This window comes from Zonotrichia albicollis, chromosome Z (genome assembly GCF_047830755.1).
Source record: "Zonotrichia albicollis isolate bZonAlb1 chromosome Z, bZonAlb1.hap1, whole genome shotgun sequence".
Taxonomy (NCBI): domain Eukaryota; kingdom Metazoa; phylum Chordata; class Aves; order Passeriformes; family Passerellidae; genus Zonotrichia; species Zonotrichia albicollis.
The window spans coordinates 6,842,815-6,863,935 of NC_133860.1; the positions used below are offsets into that span (position 1 = coordinate 6,842,815).

The window sequence follows — 21,121 nt, forward strand, 5'->3', positions numbered from 1 at the left end:
AATCCCAGGGAGAACTGGGAGAAAGGCTGGGAGCAGGTTTCCCTCCTGGGGATGCAATCCTCATTTTACCACCAGGGACAAAATATCATTGGGGAATCACTGGCATGGAAACAGGAATGCTGCCTGCAGGCTTGGGGGCACAGAAGGTTCTGGAATGAGTTCTGCAATGGCTTGGCTTGGAAGGGATTTTAGGGATGAGGTACAGCAAACCCAGGGATGCATTTCTACATTTATTTCCCATTGGAAGGGGCAGGGAAAGCTCACACAGGAGCTGGGAACGTTCTTTATTTCAGAACCAGGATCAAATTCCCTTATGTGAGTGGGCTCCCCTTCCCTGGAAGAGTCCCAGGATGGCCCTTAAAATCCTCTCCAACCCAAACCATTCCTTAATAACCCAGGGATTTTAGGGATGGAACCCCCTACCAGAGGCAGGGACACTTTTCACGATGCCAGATCACTCACAGCAATGCGGTACAGCAAACCCAGGGATGCATTTCTACATTTATTTCCCATTGGAAGTGGCAGGGAAAGCTCACACAGGAGCTGGGAAAGTTCTTTATTTCGCAACCAGGATCAAATTCCCTTATCTGAGTGGACTCCCCTTCCCTGGAAGTGTCCCAGGATGGTTCTTAAAATCCTCTCCTTAATAACCCAGGACCATCCCAGTGAGCTGGAGCCTAAATAAAGCATCCAAAAGAACCGGTGAGTGTGGAGAACAATGGAGAAGCCAGCCGGAGGGGGTAATCAGCATCTGAGGAGCCTTGAATCTAACAAGGACATCTGAAGTTGCCAACCAGCTCCCCTGTACCAGGATCCCTCTGAAGCCCCGAGTGCTAATTGGAAGGAAGTTGGAAAGCTTTCTGCCAGGATCCTCTAATAAGCTTCATTAGGCCGTGGGACGGCGCTGAGCTGCATATTAATAAAAAGGCAGCGAGGGAACGGCAGCTTGGGCAAACTGGGGAGCCTGGGCTGGGATACTGGGAGGGAGGGAGGGAGGGAATTCTCCCCTGGAGGGTGGGATTCTATGGAATCTCTCGCCTAAATGTCACAGCAAGGTCTGCCCTGGTGCTGTCCCATCCCCGTGTGGGCCGATACAAGCAGTGAGGGAAACTGAGGGGATGCTAGGAGAAAAACAAAAATGGACATGAGGATTTGGGGGATCACTTTGGGCCTGTTGGTTTGGGCTCGAACACCTGCGAGCACAACGAAAAGACTCCTCCTGTTGAGCAAGCCCATGGATTAGCTATGAATTATCCTGTTTACATTTCATTTCGTTTGATTTTCTCTCTATTTCCTATTTGCTAAATTAGATAACCCTTGCCTGATTGAAGGTAATTCGCCTTTTACTGACTATTACTTAAGGCTAAGCATTTTTGCGAAGCCATGCCGGGAGAGGAGGGAAACGAAAACGCGCAAATTTCGGGTTTGGAGAACAAAAGGCAGGCGGGCACGGAAGGGGGAGCTGGCAGCGCCTTTGCCCGATGCCTTTTCCAGCCACTCCGCAGCTCCAAAATTTGATGAGCCCAGCTCCCGGTGTATTTAGCACCAGGGACCCATCAGCAGGAAAATGCAGTTGGATGATCCCCCCTTTTTTCTTATAGGCTCCGATCATTTAACTGCCTGCTTTGATTTCCACGTTCTATTGCGGTTGCATCTGGAAATCGGGGAAATTCGCTTTGGAAACCAAAAGGGGGAGGAAGGGAAGCGAGGAAAAAACACAAGACGTGGGCAGCAAAGCCTCTCCGTGCCACTGCACCCTGCAAACCTCTCTCCCGGCTGAATGTGGGATCTCTTTAGGAGCTGCTAATCTATGCAAAGCGAATTGGTTTGGATTCGCCCTGCCCATCCCTGCCCACCGTGTCATTTGTAAGTGCTGCCTGCGCTGAAAGGAACTCTTCATCAAACGCGGGGTTCCACACACACACACCCCTCGAATTCACCAAGTGAGGGCACAACACGCGAGGATTTGCCACGGACCAGCCCTTCCCGTGGGTTTCCATCCCTAGGCCACGGGAGAAGGGGTTGGATCCGCTGGCGCTGCCCGAGCATCTCCTGTTGGAAACCAGGATGTTCCAAACCCCGCACACAGACAAATCCTGCTCAATCCAAATGTCTCTGAGAACAATTTTCGCCTGGAGAATGTTCCCTTCATTCCCATCTGTGCAGATCACAGTTTGAAATGCTGCCTGCACTTTCCAAACCCTTGCTTCACCAGAAAAAAAAAAAATAGCCAGAGCAAACTAGAAAAAAAAAAAAAATAGAAAACAAGGAAAAAATCTCAACCTATGAAATGATTATGGAATGAAAAAGAATTTGTGTTGTTGCCGGCCCCCAAACTGGGGTGGCACACCTCCACAGCCCCGGGAATGGCACGGAGCCTTATGTGGAATCCTGGATTGACGCTTTCCCAAATCAATCTCGGGGCTGCCTTGTATTAATGAACTGTCACAGCTCCCATTGTTTCCCAGGGCCTTGCAGCTGCATTCTTGCACAGGTGCTTGGCACATCCGAGCGCGGCTGCTCTGGGCTTTGAGCGCGGGATAAAACATGCACATGGATATTATTTTATTTTCCTTTCCTTGCCTTTCCCTGCCTCGCTTCTCTTTCCCTGAGCCTCACCTTGCTGCTGGTGAAACTCCAACCTCAGAACCAGGAATGGTTGGGGTTGGAAGGGATTGATTTCTCAGTGCAACCAGAACCAGCCTGCAGGCAGCTTGGCTGTGGATGGACTGGAATGAAGCTCAGGAATATCAGATGTGTTCCCTGGAGTTCACTGCAAATAATCAACTTTTCTTAGACCTGGAAATGACATCATTGTGTGTCCAGTTCACGGGATTTCAATCCAGCCTCTTCACTAAGCACAAATACTTGTATTTTTTTGGGTAAAGTTAGATTATGTCCTAGGCTGCTCCCAGGAAAACAAAGGTTGGCATTTCTATGGTTTCATAAAAGGAGATTAATATGGAAGTGAAACAAATCTACTGTTAGAAAAAATGAGCAGAATCCAAATCCATTTAAGTGAAACCTGCAGCTCTTTCTGCTGCAATCCTAATGCACTTAGAGGAGCAGCTTCCCCTAAAAACTGGCCTTGTCACCGATAGCCCTTTATCCTTCCCTCAGCGTTCCCTGTCAAGGAGCTAATTCAGGCAGCTAATTGGGACAATAACTAATCCAGCCACGTACTCCCCCAATTATTTCCTTCTTCATCCCTCTGCTATTCTTATTCCCATGTATTTTTTTACAGCAGCTTTTAATTCAATTAGAGGGACAAGCGACGGGACTCAGCCCCAGGCTCCCCCGCCACCGACGGGTCCAGGCTCAATAGCAAACGGCAATAGCAGCAATAAGATGTGAAATCAGATATAAAAACATTTTAGAACAACAACAACACATTTGAGCCTTCAAAGAACGCTCAATAATGCAAAGAATACCAAACAGGGGGAATGAACTGTTCAATCTCATCAAGTCTCCCAGAGGGTCGCTCCAAATGGAATTCCCAGAGAAGCTGGGCATGGAAAACCAAACTTGGACCTTTGCAAGAGCAAAGGATTTAAAGAATCATCCCCCCATCACACCTTCCAGCAGCCCAGGTTACCCCAAACACTTCTCCAGATCCCCCAAATATCAACAATTCCCGCTGAAATCTCCATAAGAAATTGCCTTATTGTGTTTTCTGTTTTCCTGTCATCACAAACCATGGATTTCCATAATGACCTACATATGCCCATTACAAAAATTGAAAATACATGGAAAATCTCTTTGCATCCCCTGCACCTCTTGGCCTTTTTCCCAAATCCACTGTTTTCTCCCTAATGGACTGCAGTATTCCACATCCATTAGTACAACCGAAAATGATGACATTTCACTGTAATTGAAATCAAACACCCTATTTCATTAGGGAATTCGCAAACAAACCAAATTTTAATCGGAATTCAGGCCAATACAGAAGAATATTCTCCCTCCTCCAGGAGTACCTTTCCATGGAAATCTGCAGGATTTCCGAGGCCATGAATGAAACGCGCTCTTTGCAAAGCCGCACCGAAATGAACAAATTTACATTCCCTCTAAGCCAAAGTAGCCTCATGTTGACACCATAACAAGGAAGCACAAAGAGAGAAACTGCGTGAAAATGACAAGGCTTTTCTTGCTCCATTTTCCCACCTGTTTCTTTTCGAAAAGCGGAGAAACAAACACTTTGGTTGACTGGGGGGGTTTACCCTATAAAAGTTATTAAGTTCAGCTATGCTCCACTTCGGTTTTATCCTAAAACACCAGTGTGGCAGCTCTGGGTTCATGGCATCCAGCTACTGCAGCTCCATAGCATCCATCAACTTATTTTCACAATCACCATGACAGAATCAGGGAAAATTTGGGATTTTTAAGGACGCTCCAGTTCCATCCCCCTTGACCACTTGTCCATGCCCTATCCTAAATGACCCTGGACACTTCCAAGGAAGAGGGGTCTGATAAAATTTCCCGGGTCTGTGAATTCTGAGGTGGCCAAAGGCCCCCCTGCTCAGCCAACTGTGCACATGGAATTCCTGTGGCCTGCTGAAAACAGGACATATGGGGACAGTATAAAATCCAGAGGATTAAAACTGGAAAATGAATAATACCGGGGCCAGGGTGGCAGTTGGGTTAGCCCTTTTCCTACTTAATTTCCAAATAAAACCGCACAGCCCGTTATTAACCAAATCCATCATTAATTTGGAGGCAGCATCCCTGGAAGTGTCCAAAGCTAGGCTGGATGGGGCTTGGAGCATTCTGGTCCAGTGATAGACCCTTCCAACCCAAACCATTCCACGATTTTGTAACATTCCCCTTCCCTTTTCATTCCCACCACCTGCTCGTGCACCAGCCCCGTTGCGGGCTCAGCACCCCAAAAAAAACATTGAAAAAATGAATAATTCAAACCTACCTTTTGTCGCGGGCTGCTGAGGGCTGAGCGGGCTGAAAATCTTCGAGGTCTGATCACGGCTGAGGCGCTGAAACCCCTCACAGAGTCTGCGGGTGCTGAGGGGGCTGGAGCCCCTCACGGCCCCTCAGCAATGGCGCCAAGGCGAAGGCGGGAAATTTCGCGGGGCCTCTGAAGGGGCCGTGGCTGGGCCAGAGCTCCCAGGGAGGCCTGCCCGAGGCTTCAGCCCCTCACGGCGGAATGGCGTGAGCGCCTCAGGGCGCGGAATGGTGTGAGCTCCCTCACGGTGGAGTGGCGGCATCCCCCTCACGTTGGAGTGGTGTGAGCTCCATCAGGGCGGAGTGGTGTGAGCTCCATTATGGCGGAGTGGTGTGAGCTCCATCAGGCCGGAGTGGTGTGAGCTCCCTCACGGCGGGAACCCCCTCACGGCGGAATGGCTCGAGGTCCCTCAGGGTAGCCTGGTGCGAGCTCCCTCACGATGGAGCGGCGGGAACTCACTCACGATGGAGCGGCGGGAATTCCCTCACGATGCAGCGGCGCGAGCCCCCTCACGATGCAGCGGCGCGAGCCCCCTCACGATGGAGAGGCGGGAACTCCCTCACGATGCAGCGGCGGGAATTCCCTCACGATGCAGCGGCGGGAATTCCCTCACGATGCAGCGGCGCGAGCTCCCTCGCGATGGAGCGGCGGGAATTCCCTCACGATGGGGCGGCGGGAATTCCCTCACGATGGAGCGGCGCGAGCCCACTCACGATGGAGAGGCGCGAGCCCCCTCACGATGCAGCGGCGCGAGCCCCCTCACGATGGAGCGGCGCGAGCTCCCTCACGATGGAGCGGCGCGAGCCCCCTCACGATGGAGAGGCGGGAACTCCCTCACGATGGAGAGGCGGGAACTCCCTCACGATGGAGCGGCGGGAATTCCCTCACGATGCAGCGGCGGGAACTCCCTCACGATGGGGAGGCAGGAACTCACTCACGATGGAACGGCGGGAATTCCTTCACGGTGGAGCGGCGGGAACTCACTCACAATGGAGGGGCACGAGCTCCCTCACGGCGGAGTGGCACGATGGCGCCCCCTCACGCCAGGGCCCTCCCTCACGCCAGGGCCCCTCCCTCACGCCAGGGCCCCTCCCCACGCCAGGGCGGAATGACGTTATCCCCCTTCGTGGCAACGAGGAGCGGGCTCTCCCAGGCCCCCCATGTCATCTGCTGAGGGCCGGGAGCAGGGGAAACCCTTGGAGGATCTATGGAAGCCGAAACGCCCTCACGGAGCCTGATCATGGCGAAGGGGCACGAAACCCATCGGGAGTCTGCGGGACGTGAAGCCCTTCAGGTAAGTGCTGAGGCAGCTGTCATAAGTTGTGGTTTGAGGGCACGTGGTTTCACAGGGTTTGCTGAGTTCCGGGTGGGATGAGGGGCCCTGAAAGCCCTCATGGTTCTGGTGAGGGCTCTGAAACCTCTCACGGGGTTTGCTGAGGGCTCTAAACCCTTTGAGGGTTGTCTAAGGGGTCTGAAAGCCTTCAAGGAATTGTCTGCTGAGGATTCTGAAGCCCTTCTGGGTCTGTTGAGGATGGAAGCCATCCTAGGTCTTGCTGAGGGTTCTGGAACCCTTCATGAGTGTGCTGAGGGTGCTGAAACCATTCATGGATGTACTGGAACCCCTCATGGGTGTGCTGAGGGTGCTGAAACCCCTTATGGGTGTCCTGAAACCCATCATGGATGTGTTTAGGATGCTAGAGCCTGTCCCGGATGTGCTGAGGGTGCTGAAACCATTCATGGATGTGCTGGAACCCTGCACGGGTGTGCTGAGGGTGCTGAAACCATTCATGGATGTGCTGGAACCCCTCATGGGTGTGCTGAGGGTGCTGAAACCCCTTATGGGTGTCCTGAAACCCGTCATGGATGTATTTAGGATGCTAGAGTCTGTCCCGGGTGTGCTGAGGGTGCTGAAACCTCTCCCGGGTGTACTGGAGCCCCTCATGGGTGTGCTGAGGGTGCTGAAACCCCTTATGGGTGTCCTGAAACCCATCATGGATGTGTTTAGGATGCTAGAGCCTGTCCCGGATGTGCTGAGGGTGCTGAAACCATTCATGGATGTGCTGGAACCCTGCACGGGTGTGCTGAGGGTGCTGAAACCATTCATGGATGTGCTGGAACCCCTCATGGGTGTGCTGAGGGTGCTGAAACCCCTTATGGGTGTCCTGAAACCCGTCATGGATGTATTTAGGATGCTAGAGTCTGTCCCGGGTGTGCTGAGGGCGCTGGATCCCCTCCCGGGTGTGCTGAGGGTGCCGGAGCCCCTCCCGGGTGTGCTGGAGCCCCTCATGGGTGTGCTGAGGGTGCTGAAATCCCTTATGGGTGTACTGGAGCCCCTCCCGGGTGTGCTGAGGGTGCCGGATCCCCTCCCGGGTGTGCCGGATCCCCTCCCGGGTGTGCTGGAGCCCCTCATGGGTGTGCTGAGGGCGCCGGATCCCCTCCCGGGTGTGCTGAGGGTGCCGGATCCCCTCCCGGTGTACTGGATCCCCTCCCGGGTGTGCCGGAGCCTCTCCCGGGCGTGCTGAGGGTGCCGGATCCCCTCCCGGTGTACTGGATCCCCTCCCGGGTGTGCCGGAGCCTCTCCCGGGCGTGCCGAGGCTGCGGCACGAAGCTCTCCGGCCCGCCCATGGCCGAGCGCAGCCGGAGCCCCCCCGGGCGGGCATTGCCGCGGGCCCGGCCCCGGCGGGCCCCGATCCGATCGGCGGGGCTTGCGCGGGAACACGTGAGGGGGCGGCGGGGCCCCTCCATCTTGTGAGCCCCGCCGCGCCGTCCCGCCCGCTTCCTCCCGCCCTCCTCCTCCTCCTCCTCCTCCTCCTCGTCATTGTCTGCGAGCGGCGGCGGCGGCGCTTATAAGGCGGCGGGCATTGCCCGGATGTGAGCGGCGGGCGATGCGGCTGCCCGGGCGGGATGCGATCGGCCGCGGCTCGGCGGGGGAGGCCGCGCTGCTGAGCCGGAGGAGGCGGCGGGCGCTGCTCTAAACTTGGACCAAGTTGGGGAACGGGCGGCCCCGCGCTCCCCCGAGGGGGGGAGTCGCCTGGGTTTTTTTTTTTTTTTCGGGATTTGGGGTTTTTTTTTTTGGTTTTGGTTTTTTTTTTTTTTTAAAGGAAGGACAAGGAGGGGGCAAGTCCCCGAGAGCCGCGGCGCTGCGAGCCCGTCACCATGTGTCTGTAAAAACAATAGGGCAAAAGTTGTCGGACCTTCTTTTTTTTTCCTTTTTCTTTTTTTTTTTTTTTTCTTCCTTGGTTTTGAATTTTGAAATTTTTGAAATCTAATTTATAGGATTTTTTTGTGGCCGGTGGCCGGGCCCCCCAAATCCCAACAAAGCCAGGTGTAGTGTGCCTGTAAAGCTGTGGAATAACCCGGAGCAGGACTGACACTTTCCCTACTTTTTTGGTGGTTTTGGAGGGTCACATACGTGTGAGACAATAAAGCACTTTGGCAGAAGATTCCTCTCTTTTTTATTTTGATTATTTTTTTATTCCTTTTTTTCCCCCCCCTTGGAATATTGTGAACATATTTGTGGCCATTTAAGGTAAAGTTCCAATTTGCTGTTAGACTAACTTGTCTGTGGTTTTTTTTTTTTTTTTTTTTGCTTTCATTTTTATTTTTTTGATTGAAATTGTCGATCCCGATGTGTTATTTAAAAAAAAAGAAAGAAAAGAAAAAAGAAAGTGTGTGAATCGCTACATTGTATATATATATACATTGCATAGATGTAACTACACGTGTGGCAAATACACCAAGGTGCAGACGCGGGGAAAAATGCCGGAAAATGAACTCCCGGGAGTTCTCTCTAGCGGGGTGGAAAAAGCGGAATAAAAGTGGCGGAGGGGATGGGGAGAAGCAGGAAAGGCGAGGGGGACAGGGGAGGGCTGGCAGCATCCCCAAAAAACTTGCGCGGAAATCCAAGGGGCTGCTTCGCAAACTTCGCGCTATGAATGCTCCGGGGAAAAATGGCAAAGCTGGGCGTTGCGAGTAAGGCGACCAAAACAAAGCAGGGCATTCTAGCTTAAAAAAAAACCAAAAAGGCGAAGGGAACGGGGGAAAAAAATATTGTTCCTTTCGGCCACGTCACGTGCGTCCGCGGCCCCGTATAAACGCGCTTGGCCATGTGTGTGTGTGTGTGTGTGTGTGTGTGTGTGTGTGCGAGAGCCGGGCGAACCCAAGGTGGAATCCTCGGGCGCGGAGCTCCATGAGCGGCGGCCGCGGGTACGGCGGGGCCCGGCCGGGCTCAGCTCCGAGCTCCGAGCTCCGAGCTCCGAGCTCCGAGCTCCGGCCCTTTCCCTCTCTCCCTTTCGCTGCCTCACCGCGCTCCCCTCCCCCCGGCGCTGCCTCGCACAGGCCCGAGCCGCCCGCTTGCATCGGCCTCACCCCCCCCTTGCTCTCCGCAAATTAACAATCGGGGCTAATTGGCCCCCGTTCCCCCCCCCACCCCGGAACCTGCACTTCGCGTCTCGCCGTGGCTTTTTTTGTTTTTGCTCTTTGCCGTTCGTGCCTCCGAACGCTACTTGGCGTGGAAAGAAGGAGAAGGGGAAAAAGTTGGGAGCGGATGGCTGTAGTTTCTTCTCTGCGATCCTCATTCATTCCTGGCTGAACCTCCTGTTGCATAAATGATGCTCCGGGAGCGAGGCTTTGCCTTTTTTTTGCTCCTCCGGATTTGGGTTTAAAGAGTGGATGTTGCCGGGTTTGGCTCGCCTCTTTGGAAATACAATATCGCTTTTTTTTTTTTCGTTGTTGTGTTTTTGGGTTGTTTTTTTTTTTTTTTTTGCTGCCCCTCCATCTTTTTTTTCCCCTCCCTTCTTCTTCTCAACCACCCACTCCCCCGACCCCCCCCTTGAAAAAGCAAAATCCGACTGTGTTTCCTGCAAGGCTCGGGATTTCTGATTGCGGTTATTTCCATGTTTCTAGGTTTGTGTGATTTTGCTAAAATGCATCACCAACAGCGAATGGCTGCCTTAGGGACGGACAAAGAACTGAGTGATTTACTGGATTTCAGTGCGGTAAGAAACAACGGTGGAAATTAGCAACAGCTGTAAAAAAAAAAAAAAAATTAAAAAAAAAATTCTAGCTGCTCTGGTAACAAAAAGAAAATCCAGCCAAAAAAAACCTTAAAGCGACAAAACCAACCCCAAACTGTGCTCTAAGTGCATTGGGCAATTTTTAATCAGCAGCTAGAAGCATGGTAAATATATTTTTTTCGCTTAAAAAAAAAAAAAAAGAAAAATCCAAACTGAGTATTTTTAGTTCTTTCTGATTGCGTGTGATGGGAGATGCAGGCGCGTTCGCAGCTTGGTTTCATGGCTCAAATCATTCCTGCCAAAAGAAACGCCCCGAAAATTGACCATTTCTCATCCTTCCATCGTACCGATATTGCACTTTTATTGTGCTTTCGATTTCCCAGCCTCGTTGGCACACCGGCTAATTCATTGCTAATGACTCGCTGATATTCTCCTTTCCGTTCTCCCCTTGTTTCCATTACGGGCACATGGAAAGTGCAAAGAAATCCACGACCCGTCTCACTCGAAAGTTTCCCCTGCAACCTCCTATGCCTTGTGCTGGCATTAAAACCTCTCCGAGCTTTTGATCCCCGCCCCGGGCAGGATCGGGGCAGCGATTTTAGAGGCCAAGAGGGATTTTTGTCCCCCCCTGGGCCGCTTTGGAGGCCGAACCTTGCGCCGGACGCGTGCACTTGTCTACTTTTGTCAGGCTCCCCCCTCCCCCTCCAACCCCTTCCTTCCTTCCTCCCTCTTTCTCTCCCCATCCCCTCCCTTCCCCCCAAGATGTCAGGAATATCTCTCTATCCACTTTAGTTCTTGATTTTGTGCTGCGAGAGGCGCCTCGGCTCCCTCGGCCCCCCTTCCCCTCTCGCTTTTCCCCCTTGCGTGCTCCATCCAGCCTCGGCTTCTGAGGGATGGCTCGGGGAAGTTTGGGCAGCCAGCGTAGCCTGCGGCAGCAGCCTCGCAGCCCCCTCTCTGCTTGGCGCTGCACTTTTCCCATTTGTTCCTTGGCTTTTTGCAGCCTCTGACTCAGGGAAGGTGCGTATTATCCCACTAGACACGTCGGAGAAGGGAGAAACCAATTAGGGTCGAAATAAATGCTTGGGAAGAGAGAGAGAGAGAGAGAGAGAGAGAGAGAGAGGAGTGCGAGAGGGAGGGAGAGGGGGCGAGGAGCGAGCCTGGCTTCCAATTGCTCGGTGGGAGAGACGGAATGAGAATTTAGGGCAGGTGGCACTTGGCATTATTATTATTATTTGGGTTCCCACATGCCAGGCAAATCCCGCAGCGGCATGGAAATGGACGTCGCTACGTTGATGACCAAGGTCGCGACCCATCCCAACTTTTTTCGCATTCCCAAATTTTGTTGCTCGGAGGAGTAAAACGCTGTTAGGGCTCCGAGGCTCGGGCGAGAAGGGCGGATGGTTTGGGAAGCCGAGGAGCTTGAGAAAAGCGGGTGAAATGCCGGTGCCGACCGCAATCTCGCTTCGCTTCGCTTCGGGGGCAGACAAACTCCTCAGGAATGCGCCGGCAACTTTCGGCCTCGCCAATTGCTCCTTTCGCACTAGTAATGCCTCTTTGTTTGTTTTTGTTTTTTTTGTTGTTGTAGATGTTTTCACCTCCTGTGAGCAGCGGCAAAAATGGACCAACTTCCTTGGCGAGTGGACATTTTAGTGGCTCAAGTATGTACCGTTTTTTTTGTTCCGTGCGTGGTAGCGAAAGCGTTGGGATTTATTTGATTTCTCCGTGGGCATTACCTTTGTTGTGGTGCTTTAATCTCTCGTGGGGGAGCGGATCCGTTCGGATTGCAGCGGAATTATTCCTAAGAGCCGGTTATTCTCATTCTGATGTTGATGATTGTTGTTATTATTATTGTTATTTCCTCAAGCCTGGGAGGTTTTTAGAGCGTCGCCACACATTTGTGATTTTTTAAAAACCCCTGGACTTCGCCTCTGTTTAATCATTGCTTAAAATTGTTCTCGTTTTCCAGTAGATTTATCTTTTCCCTTTAGCGATTTGAGCCCTGGAGAATTTTTTTATTTCCAATTCCAAAGCCTGTCTTTGTCTGTCGGGGACGATCGTCCAAACCTCTTGTGTGCAAATTAATTTTGTGCATTAGAATTGAAGGCTGTAGCAATAAAATAAGTATCCCAGACTAAACAGCAGGGGACAAAAAAAAAAAGTCTTTAGGATTAGAGAGGGCTGCGTGCTGATGGAATCATTTTTGGGAATCAAATCATTCCGGTGACTTTCTGTCGCTGCTTTCAGACACGGAAATGTTTGGGATGACTTTGCAGGGCCACCTTTTGTCAGCACAAAAGCGTTTTGTGTGTGGACAGGGATTGTCTGGCACCCCCAGTTTCTGGAGGGGCTTCTCTGTGCCTGACCAACGAGAGCTCCCAAAGATCCCCGTGTGCATTTCCCTGCTCTGGGATGCAGCCCAGGTGGGGATATATTGAATTCCCAGCCTATCCCACATGCCAGCACACTGTGTGTGTGTGTGGGGAATCCGAGATGCACAGAGAAACCCTTCCTGGCAGGGAGTTTCACACCTGAAATCTGCAGCTTTGCTCTTTTCTGGGGCTCCTCGTTATTCCATGCACTGGGGCATCGTTCAGCTTTTGATTTCCTGAGCGGCATTTCGGCTTGGGAAGTTTGCTCTGCTTTCCTTCACCTAAACACTCATTTTGTGCCTTTCATTCTATTGATTCTAGTTAGGCTCTGCTTCTTCTAATTAGGCTCTAAATGACAACCTGGGTTTGTTTTATCTTCCCAAACTTGCTTGTATTGAGAGATGGCAACTCATATTGAGAGATAGCGACTTGCTTATATTGAGAGATAGCGACTTGCTTATATTGTGAGATATCAATGTGTTTGTATTGAGAGATAGCAACTCGGAGAATTTTGCTCTTGGGCTGGGTTAACTTTCCAACCATCAGCTCTAGGTTTGAACCCCGGTTTTTTGTCCTTTTCTGCCCCAATTTTGGGAAAGGGATGAGGCCGGCTCTCGGTTTGTTTTCGCTGGAGTGCTTGTGCCAGACAAATCAATTTGTCACGCTCACAGCCCAGTCCAATGCAGCAAGCAGCACTTGGGCTGACAGCAAATGACTCCAGAGTTTATATTGATATTTATATTTATATTTATATTTATATTTATATTTATATTTATATTTATATTTATATAAGAATTCCCTCCTAAAGCTCACCTCTGCAGTCATTGGCATCAGGAGCGCGAATGGGAGCGGGATTCGGTTGGGTTTGAGAATGGAAAGAATGGGAGGAATTGATTTCATGAGCTGCAGGAAATTAGGAATATGGAGTTAAAAGGCACTCAAAACAACACCTGGCCAGAATTGCAGAGAATTGCCTGGCTGAGGCTGTTTGTGTCATTATGCAGAATCGCATCCTGCTTTTCCTTCCCCTCTGAAGTTTGAGCTGACCTTTAAATATTCCTCTTGCCAACCAGATTGCCTGCGCTAAACCCAAAGTTCTCTCGCACAGAGGGGAGGAAAAAAAGGAGATTAAAATAAAAAGCAAAGTAATCCCAAGCAGGGAAGTGAAACTAAGCGGACTTTAGGAAGTGCGGGAATCATTCCCGTGGCTTTTTTACTCGCCTAATCCGCGCTGCCGTGTTGGGAGAAGAAAGTAAAACCCCGCTCCCCTTTGGAACGCCGAATTCCACAAACATGGCTTCTCCCCATGTTCCCGAGCAGGGGAGGAGAATGGAATGTAACCTGAGCTCCAGCCGGGCCATTCGCAGGGAACATTTTTCACATGAAAGCCTTTTTTTTGTCAGCCGTTTGATGTCGGCAGGTGTTCGGAGCATCGGCAGAACCGGGGCACATCCCTCCCATTGCCATCCTCGTTGCAAAGTGATTTAATAGCTGTTACTTCACTTCAACAATGGGGTTGCTTTTTGCTTTTTCCTGCTTTGTTTTCCCCCTTTTTTTAATTTTTTTTTGTATTTATTTCATTTGCACCGACTAAAATTTTGGGACGAGTTCGCAATGGCTCCCATAATCGTAAATTTGAAGAGCGGATTTTTGAAAGAGCTTTTCCCCCGGGTCTGTCACATTTGACATTATTCCGCTTTTTTAGCTGTTCATCAAAAGCCCACATCTTCCTGAATCCTTTCAGTTTTCTGCTGCTGCTATTTTTAAAGGCTGGAATTTTTTACCTCCGTTTGGGAGCATCTGTTCTGGATTGCCCACTCTGGAGCTGCTTGAATAGCGTGTGGGTGGCAGCAAAATCCGAGAAAAGCGGAATTTTTATCATTGCCCAGATTAAAAAAAAGGCAAAAAATCTCCAAGCAAAAAGTCCCTCGAAAGGATTTCAAACCTCACTTTTCATTTTGGCCTGCATTAGAGCGACAAATGAATTTATCCCTAACGAGGGAATCACAAATCCAGCGCAGTTTCGCTTCCTGAGGTTTTGGGTTGGGTGTGGAAATCCTAACGAAAATTGTGAGGTTTTTGGGTTTGGAGTGTGGGAAAGCTGCAGGATTTTGGTGTTTGATCCTCACCCAAATGGAATTGGGGTTGCTCAGGTGAGGGATGCGTCAATTTGAGAAAAAACCAGGGCTGAGTTTGGTGCAGAAATACCATTCAAAAGAATAAAAAAGAGAGAGAGAAAAACCCCCTATAATAGAGATTTTTATTTCTCCTCCTCTTTCCTTCCATGCTACCTTAAATATATTGAATAATTCAGAATTCTGCAGCCAAATGTCACTGGGTGTGGGGACGCTGTGCTGTCCTTGCCTCCAAATTTCCATCTTTCACTGCCGATTTTTGCACAAATCAAGCGATTTAATTGTTTTTTTTATGAAGTTTAGTGATGGCTGGATCAGGATCTCAGGGAGTTGGGAACAAAATGAAACCTTGCTCCGAGTATAGGGAAAAAAAAAAAAATATGTGAGGTACAATTTGGCTTTTTCCTCTTGGATTTGTATTCGTGCCACTCCCAAATTCAGGTGGATTTTTGTCAGAATCCTTCTGGAATTTTGTGGCCTGAATTCCCAAGGAAAGCTCAAACATTTACTCCTGGTGGTAAACTTGTTGTAGTTGGGAATGGCAGCAAAAAGGTGATCGGAGGATTGAAATACAACGACAGCTCTGCAATTTTCTAAGGAGCAGTCACGGCTTCAAAACCTTTTTTTCCAAAATATTCCCAGCTCCCAGGGGGAGAAAAACTGGGATAACCTGGGAATGTTTCAGCTGATGGAGCACAGAAAAATGAATATACATGGCAGAGGATGTGCCATCTGCCAGGGGTTACTCTGCTGCTGCAGCTCCATCCTTCTCCCTTCAATAATTGAATTTACCATTCTTGATGGGCAAAACTCGGTGCCAAATTCCCTGGAGGGGCCTGCACTGATTTTGGGCTCTCTGGGCCCAAAATTCACCTCTGGGTCCTTCTGAGTTTTCCAGCCTGGAAATTCCGGCATTGATTTCCATCTCGGAGCTGCTCGCAGGGAAAACTCCCTGACAGAGCAAAGGCTCGGAATGCCCAAATAAATTCCTTATTAATGCCCAAATAAATTCTTAATTAATGCCCAAAATTCTTAATTAATGCCCAAAAAAATTCTTAATTAATGCCCAAATTCTTAATGAATTTTAGGTTTATTTTTAAAGGCAGCTGTGGAATTTGTTTTGCTAGCGAACTCTATCCTGCAGAGAGGTTGGAGCGTCGATTCCTTCCTCCATGGGAAATGTGAGGCAGCTGAGCTTCATCCAGATGGAAAAATGGGATTTTTTGGGTGGATTGTTGGTGTGAGAGCAATCACCACATCCTTCAAGCCTACTTACTCCTGCTAGTAATGGCAGTAGTAGCTGTGTGCCATTGTTGTGTGCGTCCAGCTTGGAGCCGGTGGGGTCAGGACGATGCTCTGAGAGATTGGGTTGGGTTCTGTCCGTGTGCTTTACTCAGGGTTTACTCCAGGTTCATTTGTGGCACAGCAGGACAGCTGCCAGGCTGCCAGGAGAGGGGTGGCAGCAGTGATGGCAGTGCCATGCAGGATGCAGGCGCCATTGAAATCGGGATTGGGCACCGCCGGGTTCTCTCCGTGCCCTTTCCTCAGGGTTTACTCCAGCTTTGTTGCCGTTCTGTGGCACAGCAGTGACCCTGGCACAGGCTGCCAGGAGAGGGGTGGCAGCCATGGCAGTGCCATGCAGGATGCAGGCGCCATTGCAATCAGGTCTGGCCGATGCTCTATACCCGGGATTGGGCACCGCCGGGTTCTCTCCGTGCCCTTTCCTCAGGGTTTACTCCAGCTTTGTTGCCGTTCTGTGGCACAGCAGTGACCCTGGCACAGCAGAACAGGAGAGGGGTGGCAGCCATGGCAGTGCCATGCAGGATGCAGGCGCCATTGAAATCGCGTCTGGTCGATGCTCTGCGCCAGGGATTGGGCACCGCCGCGTTCTCTCCGTGCCCTTTCCTCAGGGTTTACTCCAGCTTTATTTGTGGCACAGCAGTGACCCTGGCACAGCAGAACAGCTGCCAGGATAGGGGTGGCAGCCATGGCAGTGCCATGCAGGATGCAGGCGCCATTGAAATCGCGTCTGGTCGATGCTCTGCGCCAGGGATTGGGCACCGCCGCGTTCTCTCCGTGCCCTTTCCTCAGGGTTTACTCCAGCTTTATTTGTGGCACAGCAGTGACCCTGGCACAGCAGAGCAGCAGCCAGGCTCCCGGGAGAGGGGAAGCGGCGGCGGCAGGTGCCATGCAGGATGCAGGCGCCATTGCTGGCAGCGTTCCCGGCCTTCCTGCCCTGTGCCCAGCTTGCCAATGGCAGCGCTGGCACTGCTGGCTGAGTGTGGGTGGGAAGGGACAGGCTCCCTCTTTGTCATGTGTGTGCGTGACACCCGCTCTGTCATGTGTGGCAGGCTGCCGTGCCACACGTGTGCGCGGCGTCTGCTTTATCCTCTGTGTGCGTGGCAGCTTTGTCATGTGTGCGCAGGGTCCCTTTAGGCACATGGATGTGCGTGTACAGACATTGCTTTGTCACACATGTGCGTCCTTTTGTCATGGATGGGCGGCTCTCAGTCATGTGTGTGTTACCCGCTCCATCCTACGTGTGTGTGTGTGTGAATCCTCCGTGCTGTGTGCGTGTGTAACCTCCATCCTATGTGTGTATCCTCCATGTTGTGTGTATCCTCTGTGCAATGTGTGTGTGTAACCTCCATCCTATGTGTGTATCCTCCATGCTACGTGTGTGTGTGTGTATCCTCCGTGCTGTGTGTATCCTCCATGCTATGTGTGTGTGTAACCTCCATCCTATGTGTGTGTGTGTAACCTCCATCCTATGTGTGTATCCTCCATGCTGTGTGTGTATCCTCTGTGCTATGTGTGTGTATCCTCTAGCCTATATGCGTGTGTGTCTTCCATGCTATGTGTGTGTGTGTGTAACCTCCATCCTATGTGTGTATCCTCCGTGCTGTGTGTATCCTCCATGCTATGTGTGTGTATCCTCTACCCTATACACATGTGTGTATTCTCCATGCTGTGTGTGTGCATCCTCCATGCTGTCTATCCTCCATACTATATGTGCGTGTGTATCCTCCGTGCTTTGTGTGTGTATCCTGTATGTTGTCTGTGTATCCTTCATGCTATGTGTGTGTGTGTGTGTATCCTCCATGCTCTGTGTGTGTATCCTCTCCACTATGTGTGTGTATCTTCCATGCTATGTGTATCCTCCATGCTGTGTGTGTGTCCTCTGTGCTATGTGTGTGTATCTTCCATCATATATGTATGTGTGTATCCTCCATCCTATACGTGTGTGTATCCTCCATGCTATGTGTGTGTGTGTATCCTCCATCCTATATGTGTGTGTGTAACCTCCGTCCTGTGTGTGTATCCTCCATGCTCCGTGTGTATCCTCCATGCTGTGTGTGTGTATCCTCCATGCTATGTGTGTGTATCCTCCACCCTACATGTGTATCCTCCATGCTGTGTGTGTGTATCCTCCATGCTGTGTGTGTGTATCCTCCATGCTATGTATGTGTGTGTGTATCGTCCACCCTATGTGTGTATCCTCCGTCCTACGTGTGTGTGTATCCTCCATGCTATGTGTGTGTGTGTGTATCCTCCACCCTATGTGTGTATCCTGCATGCTGTGTGTGTCCTACACCTTATATGTGTGTGTATCCTCCATCCTATATGTGTGTGTATCCTCCGTGCTATGTGTATCCTCCATGCTTCGTGTGTATCCTCCATGCTACATGTGTATATCCTCCACCCTACGTGTGTATCCTCCATGCTGTGTGTGTATCCTACACCCTATGTGTCTGTGTATCCTCCATCCTATGTGTGTGTATCCTCCATGCTATGTGTGTGTGTGTATCCTCCACCCTACGTGTGTATCCTGCATGCTGTGTGTCCTACACCTTATATGTGTGTGTATCCTCCGTGCTATGTGTGTGTCCTACACCCTATGTGTATCTTCTATGCTGTGTGTGTATCCTCCATGCTACATGTGTGTGTGTATTCTCCATGCTGTGTGTACATCCTCCGTGCTATGTGCGTGTGTGTATCCTCCGTGCTACATGTGTGTGTATCCTCCATCCTATATGTGTATCCTTCATGCCATGTGTGTGTGTATCCATCCTATATGTGTGTGTATCCTCCACCCTATACATCTGTGTATCCTCCACCCTATATGTGTATCCTCCACACTATGTGTGTATTCTACACCCTATACATGTGTGTGTATCCTCCATGGTATGTATGTGTGTATCCTCCACCCTATACATGTGTGTGCATCCTCCACCCTACACGTGTGTGATCCATGATCCCAGCCAAGTTCTGTTCAAACCCCAAACCAAAACCCTGTGGGACATCAGGGACACAAAAATCAGCATTTCTGCCAGAAAATCCCCAAAATCCTCGGGTTCATTCTGGGATGTAACCCCTAAAAACAGGGATTGGGGTTGTTTTTGTGCATCCTACATGTGTGTGCATCCTCCACCCTACATGTGTGTGATCCATGATCCCAGCCAAGTTCTGTTCAAACCCCAAACCAAAACCCTGTGGGACATCAGGGACACAGAAATCACAGAAAATCCCCAAAATCCTCGGGTTCATTCCCTAAAAACCAGGGATTGGGGTTTGTTTTGTGCATCCTACATGTGTGTGCATCCTCCACCCTACACGTGTGTGATCCATGATCCCAGCCAAGTTCTGTTCAAACCCCAAACCAAAACCCTGTGGGACATCAGGGACACAGAGATCCCCAAAATCCTCGGGTTCATTCCCTAAAAACCAGGGATTGGGGTTTGTTTTGTGCATCCTACATGTGTGTGCATCCTCCACCCTACACGTGTGTGATCCATGATCCCAGCCAAGTTCTGTTCAAACCCCAAACCAAAACCCTGTGGGACATCAGGGACACAGAAATCACAATTTCTGCTGGCAAATCCCCAAAATCCTCGGGTTCATTCTTAGCCATAACCCCTAAAAACAGGGATTTTGTGCATCCTACATGTGTGTGCATCCTCCACCCTACATGTGTGTGTGCCACCCCAAGTTATATTAAAACCCCAAACCAAAACCCTGTGGGACATCAGGGACACAGAAATCACAATTTCTGCCGGCAAATCCCCAAAATCCTCGGGTTCATTCCCTAAAATCCAGGGATTGGGGTTGTTTTTGTGCTGTTATATCTAAAATTCAGCCACTTTTCCTGCTGCAAATTTGGGACTGTGGGGTTAACGCGCCGTTCCGCCGCCTGGCCATTTCAATATTTGATAAATCCCCGCTCCCAAGCTTGGCTGATATTAAATCCAGCTCAATAAGATATTCCCCATGGAATATCAAGGCTCTAATTGAATCTCAGGGGGTTCTGGGCCCGTTCACAAACAGCCTTTGAGTTGGTTTTTTGTGTTCCTGACGTCAGCCCAAAGGCTTGATTGAATTATGGCCTTGGATTGCGGCAGCACCTGCTCTGAAGAGTCCGACAGCATTTCCAGGACAAACCTCAGTGGGAAGTTTGTGGCTGGAATACAAACTTCCAACCCTGGAATATTTGGGATTAATGAAATTATCCACAGCAAACTCGTTTCTCTGGGGTTTACACAAACAAAGAGAACCAGGGAAAAAGTTGGGACAGAGCCAAGCGCTGTAATTCCGGTGCCACGGGGCCGTTTTGGGGTGGATTTGGGTTGGTTGGATACTTTGAGGAAATCCTGGGTCTGGTTGGATAAACACAGCAAAATTCCCTTTTCCTAAAATGAGCTTTTCTGTAAACAGCGCCCAGCAGAGAGTTCATTTATCAACCGGCGCCTTAGCGGATGGACATCGGTTCTCATTTGTGGTTCAGAAATTATTTGGTTTTATTTATATTTTATTTATATTATTTATTTTATTTATATTTTGCATTTTTGGGGTTTCTTTTCCATATATTTCCCCCATTTTTCCTGCATGGATTCATTTTTCAATGCTGGAATGGAAGACATTGGACATCGGGCTTTTCCCTCTCCTAAAGTCCTCAATTATATTTATATATAAATATTTATATATAATTTTTTAATCTTATTTTTATATCATATATGTATTGGTTTTATTCCATATATTTCCCCCATTTTTCCAGTGTGGATTCATTTTTCCATGCTGGAATCTCTGCCTTAAGAAGGACATTGGACATCGGGCTTTTCCCTCTCCTAAGGTCCACATTTATACTCCATGATTTTTTTTTGTTTTATTTATATAATTTTATATAGTATAAATTTTAAATTTTATTTATATATCATATATTTGCTGGTTTTATTCCATATTTTTCCGGCATGGATTCATTTTTCCATGCTGGAATCTCTGCCCTATGGAAGAGATTGGACATCGGCCTTTTCCCTCTCTAAAGATCCACATTTATACTCCATGATTTTTCTTGTTTTATTTTATAATAAATAATTTTATACAGTATAAATTTTTAATTTTATTTATATATCATATATGTATTGGTTTTATTCCATATATTTCCCCCATTTTTCCTGCATGGATTCATTTTTCAATGCTGGAATGGAAGACATTGGACATCGGGCTTTTCCCTCTCCTAAGCTCCTCAATTATATTTATATATAAATATTTATATATAAATTTTTAATCTCATTTATATATCATATATTTGCTGGTTTTATTCCATATATTTCCCCCATTTTTCCGGCATGGATTCATTTTTCCACACTGAAA

The 21,121-nt window shown here is 49.5% G+C and overlaps 1 protein-coding gene across 13 annotated transcripts in view; it reads left to right on the plus strand.

The window, feature by feature from the left end:
• Positions 1-7,567: 7,567 nt before the first annotated feature.
• The window catches only part of LOC106630201 (transcription factor 4), a gene marked incomplete at its 3' end in the record, with an annotated part of 61,027 nt that continues 47,473 nt past the window's right edge, over positions 7,568-21,121 (plus strand). The window contains 3 exon segments of one of the 13 annotated variants that reach the window (XM_074532784.1): positions 7,635-8,483; positions 9,860-9,951; positions 11,555-11,627. In XM_074532784.1, coding sequence (XP_074388885.1) covers positions 9,880-9,951; positions 11,555-11,627 — 145 coding nt within the window. 13 annotated transcript variants of the gene reach the window in all.